The 10,438-nt window shown below is 38.4% G+C and overlaps 1 protein-coding gene across 1 annotated transcript in view; it reads left to right on the top strand.

The window, feature by feature from the left end:
* The window catches only part of UBE2E3 (ubiquitin conjugating enzyme E2 E3), a 64,412-nt gene extending 54,851 nt beyond the window's left edge, over window positions 1-9,561 (top strand). Inside the window, exons 4-6 of the mRNA XM_067298982.1 lie at window positions 3,443-3,575; window positions 5,377-5,524; window positions 7,051-9,561. Coding sequence (XP_067155083.1) covers window positions 3,443-3,575; window positions 5,377-5,524; window positions 7,051-7,148 — 379 coding nt within the window. The 3' untranslated portion in view covers window positions 7,149-9,561. The remainder of the gene's footprint in view (window positions 1-3,442; window positions 3,576-5,376; window positions 5,525-7,050) is intronic.
* Window positions 9,562-10,438: the final 877 nt, after the last annotated feature.

Below are 10,438 nucleotides of genomic sequence, written 5' to 3'. Positions count from 1 at the left end.
CCTAGAGTTTAACCTCATGTCTTCTCAAATTTGCCATCTGAAGTCACACTTGTAAATTAAATCTGTTCAGCTGACTAGCTTGTATGAAATGCTGTTGCAGGTCCTTTGTCTTATCTTGATCAGGTATATCTCCCTCAGCGAAGCAGCATAATGAACATTTACTTAGGAAGCAGATGTAGTCAGTTAGCTTTATTCTGTCAATTTATGTAATTTATTAAAAAAAGATGCAGTTTTTATGTGTTAAGTAAAAACATCTCAATTTTGTAAAGAATATTTTTGTCATTTCAAATGAATTGCTTTGTTATTTTGTCTAAGATTTTTTCATCCCATATTTTTAAAAATGAAGCATTCCAGGTGATTCTTTTTTTGAGAATATACTGATAGTATCTTTACTAAATTTGGGATGTTCTGTAAGCTAATTTAATAGAGCAGCAGACTAGCAGCAATTACCTGCACAGGTATGCTGTGTAGCCAGAACATTTAAGTAGTCATCAGATCCTTAGCTCTGTCAGGATTTTTTGGTTTAATGAATTGAATAGAGGAGGATTCTTTATTCACGTAGACTATCTTAAGGAGATCAGGAAGAGCTGGGTCTTCCAATGATGAAGAAAAAGGAAAGGAAAAAAAAAATGTGGAAATTCCCCATCATCGTGCTCTGCCTGGGATATTCCACCCAGTGTGGCATACAGTGAGACTCGTAGGCTGTTACTCTGCTCTGAGAGGAACAAGCGCTGTTTGTTTACTTCCCCAGAAGATTGCCGTGGCGTGTATACAAAATGCAGAGTAGGGCATGGCTGGCTGAATATGGTCTGCAGCGGAAATATGCAAGTGGTAACAGCCAAGTGTGATGTCTTGTCTCCGTGCTTTAGTCGCTTGTCTCTACGTACCAATAATGTGGTAACTGCTGGAATTTTCAAGTTGTTAATGAAGCAGGGGTAGCTCTTACACCACTGCAAAGTGAGACAACACTTCAGCTGTTAAAATAGGTATTTCACAAACCTCAGTCAGGTGTAATGAAACGGCCAACCTTTCAATTTAACGATTTTCGCCTTTACCTGAGTATGTTTATTATTACAGTTTTATATAACTTTTGATATTGCAGCAGTCCTTTCTCAGTGGTAACAGGGGTTTTGAACACAGCATTTTCTTCCTCTTAACAAGGATAAGAATTCCCCTTCTCACGTTATACCTTATTCTTTTATATATCACTAACAGTAGCATAGAAGAGGACAGTAGATAATAATAGGCAGAGAGTTATTGCATTTAGCTTCTGGCTATTAACTGATAGATGCCCTTGTGCTCACTTGGTGAGTGACTAGCAGATAGTTTGGCACAGGACTAGATGCTATAGCCGCACTTAATTGTGACTGATTCGCTGGGCTGAAATATGTCACTACTTTAATTCAGCTATTTCATTAATCTGATTGAATTGCATCCAGCCATTAAAGGTGTATGAAAGAAAGGTAGCTGACACATGAGGCAAGAACACTAACCTCTGCATTAAACTATAAAACAGTCATTAGGACATCTAATGCTGAAATTGAATTGCTCCATAGAAATTTGGTTTCCAAGCATAATACTAATTAGCTATAAGCTTGATGAATGTCAAGAATTAATTAAAACATTTCAGTGGCCTATGTGGGTTTTAAATATTATCGTTATTGCCCCAATATTTTCAGTTCTTACACTAATTGCTTTTTAGAGAGCACAAATGGAATTATCTACTGGAGTGACGGAGGGTACAAACAGTTCGTTACATCATAAAAAATGGACCTCCTTGCCTGTGGATTTTCCCTTTTTCTCTAAAATTTATCTACAGTTTTTCTTTCCCCTGTTGTGCATGCATTGCAAATAGGAAGGTAAAAGCAGTGATTTTAGGCCCAAACTTTATTTAACATCACTTTTAACTTTTCTTCTTTGGCTGTTCTCTGGAGACTAGCACATTGCTGCTATCTACTTTCATTTTGGCAAAAGGAAAATAGCTGCAGTTCCACAAATAATTTTTTGTTTTTAATTAAAAAGGATGTCAGCCAGAATTCATAATTATTCTTGTCCTGTTAAGAAAAGGTCTGCAACAGTTTAAATATTTGGTACATGAAACAGTCACAAAATAAAAAACATTTTGGGAAATTATGAACTGAAAGGAAATTCATAATCAAAATCAGCTTTTGGTTGCTTCTTGAATATGACCATAATGTAAAAATAGCCAGATTTTTTACATGGGAATTGCAGATGCATAGTGCAGCCTGCTCGTGTTCCTCGTCTCTGATGAATGTCCCCACATTTTTGGCTACATAGTAAGGATGAACGTCCAACATGCCGTGGTATAGGCTGCAGACATATGCATGAGAAGTACTGTACATGAGGTGACATGACATAGGAAGAGCCTTAACACTAGGAAGGCTTATAGGAAGGCTCTGAGCCACGCTGAGCGGTGCCAGAAACCACAAGGGCCCTGGCTACAGCTTAGTACCATGCCTGTCACCTGCTTCACAGGCAGTGAGACGTGACAGTCATGCCAGTCCTGTGACCGCAGAGGAGAGGAGGAAAAGCAAGGACCACGTGTGCAAGTGTAGGTAGTGCTGGAGAGACTGCTGACGATGGAAAGGCCCTTCTCCACTGCGCCTGGTTACTGACCCGACTGCGGGATGTGGTGAATCCACAGTGCCTCCATGAGCTCAGTAGCGTTATTTTCCATAGCAGGCAGTTTGGAATGGAGCAGTTCCGATTCTGGACCTTTTTTTGTAGAAAGGCAGTTTAGTTTTTACATTGAGACTTGTTTATGGAAATAAGGTTCTGCTTTGATTTTTTGTGAGGTTAGCTGGTTACTGTGTTCTGATAGCATTAGTTATGATGTCTCAGAAATTGAGAAAATTCCAGGTTACTTCCTTCAGTCTCTCCCATTTTCCTGTTCGTGTAGTGAACAGGAAATGTGAATTCACACAGTGAATGGTAACATATCACTCTACAGCCTGTAAAAAAGTGGCAATAAATGCGTATCAGTGTGTTTACAGGTCACATTTTTTATGAAGGTATGATCTGTTCAATCCGCAGAGCAGGTGAGTGTGGTTGCGATGTGCAGCTTCTTTTGCACATTGAAACTCTGTCACAGGAAGGACACAGAGCTCCAGAGCAGCCAAAGCTCAGAAGCAACCAAATCCACCAGAAAACAGCTAGGGATATGCTTCAGACAGTGACAGTCCAATAGTCAATCCTTTCCATTCCTATATATTAAAAGGCATGAAAGCCCAGGGACAGCAAAGTGCCCAGCGGTTATGCCTACTTAAAACATTGAACCCATTGAAATCAGTTGGAAATGAGGCAGTGTTAAAGATATGCAAGTGGTTAGTATTAAACAAAACAGATGTAAAAGAAAGTCCATAAAATACCTGTCTCAGAGGTGCACCTGACTCTCTGACTCTCTCTCTCCTTCTTTACACAGCGCCGGTCCTAAAGGAGATAACATTTATGAATGGAGATCTACTATACTTGGACCTCCAGGTTCTGTATATGAAGGAGGTGTTTTTTTCCTGGATATCACATTTTCATCTGACTATCCATTCAAGCCACCAAAGGTAAGGGTAAGGTTTTTACTGTGTTTTTAATTTTTTTACATGTAGGTGAATGTTACTTGTAAAGGGTGAGTGCTCAGCACTTTCTGAAAATCAAGCTTGTTTATGGTCTTTTGAAAGCTAAAGAGCCTGAAATCTTGGCTAGCAATTTCAAAAAAAATCTGATTTATTTCTTGATTACCACACCAATGCTGGTTTCCAAGCTTTGCCAGGTGATAAATGAGGTGGTAATTCTTATCATGAGTAAGACTCAAAAAACTAATTTTAATAGAAAAGAGCACAAACTTTCCTAGCCTGCTTCTTCTCGTTCTACCTGATAGAATATATGTATAGTAATCTTTTCTCTCTTATAATCCAGAGACTGTATTATATATTTTCCAGATAATTGTTACAAAAATAATAGAAGGCTAAAAATGAATTCATTTTGATAGACAAGTGAAGTGTTATATGTGACTTCAAGTTGGCTAAAATATTGTGATGACATTCATTATTATAAAATGTCAGTGTATGTGCAACTAGTTAGATCAGCAGTCTTGTTTGATAATATTTTTAAGCAAAAGCTCTTTCTGTAAAATGAAACCAATCTTAACTTAAATTAAATTTTATTTCCTGGCTCAGAATTAGTAGGGACATTTATGAAATCATAATTTACTAACAGATGCCATGGAAGCTAACGGTTGCTCCCCCCTCCGTCCCCCACCATGCCAAATTACAAATCTTGTCCATGACACCAGAAGGACACTGCTGACATTTACAAAGAATAAATACGTTCTACCACACAGTATTTCCTACAACTTGTGGCGGCTGCGGCAATAGTGTTGTTATTATAAATCCAATATCTTTTTTCTTCATTCTCTAAAGCACTGTAACATAAAGAATAATATATCCTCTATATATTTCACACTTCTCCAAAACTCACAGATTTAATCTGCTCTGAGTTAAGATTGTTATAATGATGTGATGGCGAATTTTAGACAAATTCTCCATGAAAATCATGTAGATTTTTGTTAAAAGTCTGGTCATTTTTGGACTTTCAGTGGTTTCAGAAAACATTTCATGGATTTTTTTCCCCCTTGCACTGGTGTGAAAAAGAATATTTTGCTCATCTTATTCTGCTTTATGTAATTATGGCACTTTAAATATTTCTAACTTCTTATTTGTCCAGAATTATACTTTCATTGTTTACCAATACTAGTCTGAAATAATTTTAAAACGAGTATGGTGTCAGTATGATACCATTGTTTTAGATGTATATTATGTCCTGCCTAATGAAAGGTATTACAAAGATTTAGTTAGTTGCTAATTTGAACAAAAATAACTCCATATTCTAGTTTTAAATATTACTTTTCAAGGTCTATATTTAGGCTTTGAGAAGTAAGGAAAAGATCAATCTAAGACTGAATAAGCAGGGCAAATTCTGTCTACTTCTTTGCCTTCAATAAATGCAATAAAGTTTTGTTTGTGGTAAGATAGTTCTTGACATGCAGTTCAGTATCTTCATTAAATAGTGCACAGTATGACAAAGTAGGTCCTAATTTCTGTGGCTACCAGACAGAGTGCCTCTGTGAAAGTAATCTATGCACCAAGGATTTCCGTGGTAGGTCTCCTAAAAAGTAACCATGACTAAAATAAATATTCACTTTTAAGTGAAATTATTTTAGAAAATGAACAGAGAGGTGTTGCCTCCACAGAAGTTCTGCAGAATTGGGAGTGCCCCATACACTTCTGCTACTCAGAGAATAGGGACAGCATTCCTAGGCAACATTTAATGACTTTTTCTCTCTCTCTTACATGGTAATTCTAGGTTACTTTCCGTACCAGAATTTATCACTGCAACATCAACAGTCAGGGAGTCATCTGTTTGGATATTCTGAAAGACAACTGGAGCCCTGCTTTGACTATTTCCAAGGTTCTGCTGTCTATTTGTTCTCTTTTGACAGACTGCAACCCTGGTAAGGAACTTGCTGAGCATCACCTCTTACTTGTTTGGATTATTTGACATGATATATAATTTGTATGTTTGATTGTATTTAGATTAAATCAAAGTTAATATTTTTAATTTGGGGGATGAAATGCTCCTGTTCTGGCATACAGTTCTACACTTAAAGGCTCTTTTCACTCCTGTGGCACAACAGAAAGCAAACAGTGTTAAGCCCATTTTTTCCAAGGTGTGGTAGAGAAAAAATGAAGTTGCTGCCATTGAAGGTCTGTATCCCAGGAGCTGTAGCAAGTGAGTGATATATCCAGGAAGGCAACAGAGTTCTCCGACTTTACTGAGTCATAAATCATTCAAGTTGGAAGCGACTGCAGGAAGTCCCTTCTCTGAAGACAGCAATTGAAATGTTTAATCTTGCAAATGTGAGGGGGACTATGTTTGCTGTTTTCAGAGAGAACCCTTATTCCTGCTGGGAGGTGAGGAACTTCACTGGAAGCAGTAAAATTTCACAGCAGCAACTGTATGACCAGTGCCATTATACAATGAATGCTAATGGCTTATGGTCAATATAGGAACTGAGAGGTGATGCTAAGATGGCATTCATTTAGAGAAGACTGATAAGGAGCAGGGAGAAACAGACTGGCATGTTTGATACAAAATTTTGATGACTCTTGGTATAGTAAAACTGTGATGCCCTCAGTGTGTGTTCCTCCCTAGAGTGCTCTAGTCTTGTCCCAACACTGTGACAGGAGGATGCCAGGATGTCCGATGCACCCAGCAGTCCTTCCAAAGGGAAGCAGGGTGCCTGGCTGGGAAGGGTTGTGGTAAGATTCATTGTATTCTGTGACGGGAACAACAGGAGAAGTGAGGCTGAGATGCTGCACCCTACAGTACGGTTTCCCTCAGGCAGGACGTGGCTGGTGGATATATCCTGGAGTCAGGTGTATGGAGCTTTCCGGCCCTAGAGGGTAGGCTCAGCCTACTTGATTTCATTGAAGTTAACGAGTTCTTTTTTTCTGCAGTTTACAAGGGAACTGTTGTACTTGTCTGTAGTTTTGTCACCATCAGCTGGCAGTATGTCTGTCTGTACAGGTGATGTTTACCCTCCTTGAGCAGACTAGGTCTTTAAAAAATGAAAGACTTTTGGGGAAGGTTTGTAGTTTGAAAACATCTGTTGTTTGAAAATATAAGCAAATTATGCCTGACAAAATGGTACCTGGATTGCTGGTGATCTTACAAAACTACCTTCCATGCTTTTTGTCAAGTTTTGGCTAAAAAGAGCAGCTGTAACATTTGAACACAGGCGTCTGCCTGTCTTTTAACATACTAAAAGGCAGATTACCAAAACAGATTAAAATCTCTTCCTATTCACTGTGCCTTGTGTGTTTTCTCTTGGAATTGTCTTGTATGATAAGAGCCCCATTTCATCTCACAGCATTTGCTGGCCTAACAAAGACTATACTTTGGAATAGATTCCATTTTTTAAATCATGTCTTTTTATTGTGGAATGGTTTCTAAAGTATCTTCTCCTGTCTTTTACAGCTGATCCTCTGGTTGGAAGCATAGCCACTCAGTATCTGACCAACAGAGCAGAACATGACAGGATAGCCAGACAGTGGACCAAGAGATATGCAACATAAATGACAAACTACTTGTGCAGTGTGAAGGTGCAGAAGGCAACTTTACAGTGTGCAACAAATCTTTATAGCCTTTACAATACGGACTTCTGTGTATATGTTATACTGATTCTACTCTGCTTTTATCCTTTTGAAGACTGGGATACTGCCCCCCCAAAAAGGTAAATGCTATCAAGAGTAGAAATTTGTAGCTGTAGATTAGTTATGTTTAAAATGCCTACTTGCAAGTCTTGCTTCTTTGGGATATCAAAATGTATTTTGTGATGTACTAAGGATACTGTTCCTGAAGTCAACCAAATATTATAGTGCATTTTAGCCTAATTCATTATCTGTATGAAGTTATTAAAGGTAGCTGTAGATTACTAGGAATTATGTCATTTGTATTAAACCCAGATCTATTTCCAATATGTGGTACATGCTGTTGTGAAAACTGTTTTAACTTTTACCTTTGTCAGTTTGTAATGAAAGGATTTCCTTTTTCCCTTTGTAGCTCAGAGAGCACCCAGTGTATCATCTCAAACACAATAAACATGTTCCCCAAGGAGTAGTTTCTTTGTTTTCCTATTTTAAATTAATATTTGAATAAATTTAATTATAGTAACAAGGCAGGGCCATTGTATCACAGATCCCTGTGGGTAATCTTTAAATTAATATACATAAGCAAAGGCTTGCTATTAAATGTTTAATGCACACCTGTGGATTGTTTAAATTTTCCCTGGTTTTCTTTTACAGAACAAATGTCATTTCTACTATTTCCTTAAATTTCCTACTGTTCAGCTCTTTCTCAAGTTGGAGTGAGAGCATTGTGTATGCTTACTCCTGAGGTTATTGTAGCTGGTTGCCTCAGGCCCAATTCTGCTCTCATAATAGGGTGCCTGAATCTTGCTACAAACTTTTTCTGCAGGACTAGGGCAAAGTTATAGATAGGCTGGTGCTTTTGCTTCTGATTAGAGCAAGTCTGACTTGCTAATCTGGAGAATTACAATTGTCCATTGCAAGTGGTCTTCCAAAGCATGATTGAACACTATATCATCTGTCCAGAAAAGAAAGGATTAGAATAAATTTAATCAGATTTTTATGACATAAAAACAGTTGTGAGGGGAATTAACTTTTTGCTAGTGAAAATGAAATCTGTAGGACTTTCGGACTACTTTTTCCTCCCCCCTCTTCCCTTTCTGCCTTGGAAAGTTTGTAACATCTGTAAGTAACAAAGATACAGCTTTATAGTACATACAGTTTAAAAAGTAGAGTCACTAGTAGTTTTATAATTTAAGATTTTGTAGATTGCCAATCACAATATTGATTATACAAAAGAGTTTTGATCCCTTTAAAGGATTTTTAAAGTTACAACTAATTTTAAACTTTACTCTCTCCCTTATCACCTGGTCTTTTTGGAGATACTGTAGCACTTCCATCAGTAAGATGCTCTGTGCATTTAATATATGAAAACTGAATGTTAAGTTTAAATATTAAAGCAATATAAACTGTTAAAAGATTTAAATCTAAAATTAGCCATCACTATATAGATCTGGTTTTTTGTATCACATGATCTTTGAGCATGAATTGTCCACCCTACTTTAAATATTTCTACAGATTGCTGAAGGTGGCTTGAAGAACTGGGGATCCCGAATATCTCAACCTAGAAGCCAGTCTCTCTTGATAGCTACAAGATAGCTTTAGAGTTCAGGTTATAAAGTGCAAAAGGGAATGAGAAACAGGGGATCTGGCAGGTCCATACACCTAAGTCAGGTAACAGTCTAATGCCAGGAGATGAAGTGCTGGAAATCACTGCTGAAGGTGACCAGAGTTTCTCATTGTGTCATTGAACATAGTGAGAAACAGCACAGATAGATTGGCAAAGAAACAAGGGGCTATCACATCTATGTGGGATATCTAAAGTCTGCTCACTGCTCTCCGTTAGTGCACTACAATATTACACAGTGCTCGTACACCACTCCAGTGACTTTCAAGTGAAGTGCAAACTATGTATTTCACGTTAACTATATTGCCTACAGAATTTACAGATATTTATATCATAAAATATTATGGTATAACAATAAAGGTTTTAATCCTAATTTTAATGTATTTTGTTTTTGTATTGTACCTACAATTTAAAATACCTAGGTGTACAAGTGGGATGCCTTGTTAGTGTTGCCCCATCTTGCCTTCCTTGCAATTGGATCCTTTACACTGAATTCCCATCCTTTTTTTTGTTGGTTTGTCATGAATCTGTTCTTTTTTATGTAGGTTTTTTGTGTGTAAATTTTATATTTACTGAAGTAAAGGTTGTTTTGTGTAAACATTTAAACTTAAAAAAAAAAAGAAGCTAATTTTGTTTCTCAAGTTCTCTCTGCTAAACCATGCAGTAGAAAGAAATTTGTATTGTTAAATAAATCAATTAGTTGTTAAATGAGAATGTGTGTCTGTTTTCGTGGGGAGGGGAGAAATCTCTGGTGGAAATATGTCCAAAATACCAGTTGCAAAGAGAATCCGATGCTTTCTAATTATTTCTTTCCTGGCTGTGCGAGGGTGAATACTGGGTACATTGAGAGCAAATACCTGCGGATATTAAATGAGAAGGAATGGGTGAATATAAATATATTAAACGTAAATATCTTAAATATAGGGGAAAGGCAAAGATGTGTCAACCTTAATTCTATATTTACAGATGTTCTTGGATGAGCTGCTTCATGTTCTGTGATGTGTCTCAGTGATGGCTGGGGTGCCTTACATGGAGATGGTTTCACTTACGGATCTACATTGGCTAACAACTGTTAGAAGTCTGACGGGGAAGGGAAGGGAGTCGTACGGGGCCGGGCAGTGAGAGCGCAGTCTGGCCTGAGTAGTAGCAAGGATCTGCCCAGCCTTGTAAACAAAGAATGAACTGAACCAACTCGGGGCTGTGCTCTGCTCCTTTCCTGCCTCGAGGGGCAAATGGAACTGGGCCACTCTGCTGCGCATCAGTTCTTGCTCTGTATTGGCTTATTTGTGGCAGTGGGTATTACAGGAAGTGGAATCAAGCCTCTCCCTTGCTTCACCTTCATGTGTGGGAGCCAGATTTGTGGCCTCACTGCAGCTTCTCCCTCTTTCTTCTCTGTGCTGTGAGCTGAGTACTGCATAGCTCAAGCCGGGGAACAAGAAGGGGCTTTGTGTCGCTTGCCAGCCCGGCGAGGCACACAACAGCGCAGGCTGTTGTCCTCTCCCCATGGGGCAGTGGCTGCCGACAGCGCTACCTCCGTGGTCACCGCAGAGCTGTGGGGAAGGCGGCTAGAGAGCGCAGCAACTTCTGCATT

Source organism: Apteryx mantelli, chromosome 6 (assembly GCF_036417845.1).
Source record: "Apteryx mantelli isolate bAptMan1 chromosome 6, bAptMan1.hap1, whole genome shotgun sequence".
In the NCBI taxonomy this organism is placed as follows: Eukaryota; Metazoa; Chordata; class Aves; order Apterygiformes; family Apterygidae; genus Apteryx; species Apteryx mantelli.
Note: the sequence above shows the minus strand (reverse complement) of the source record. Positions and strands in the feature narration are given on the sequence as shown.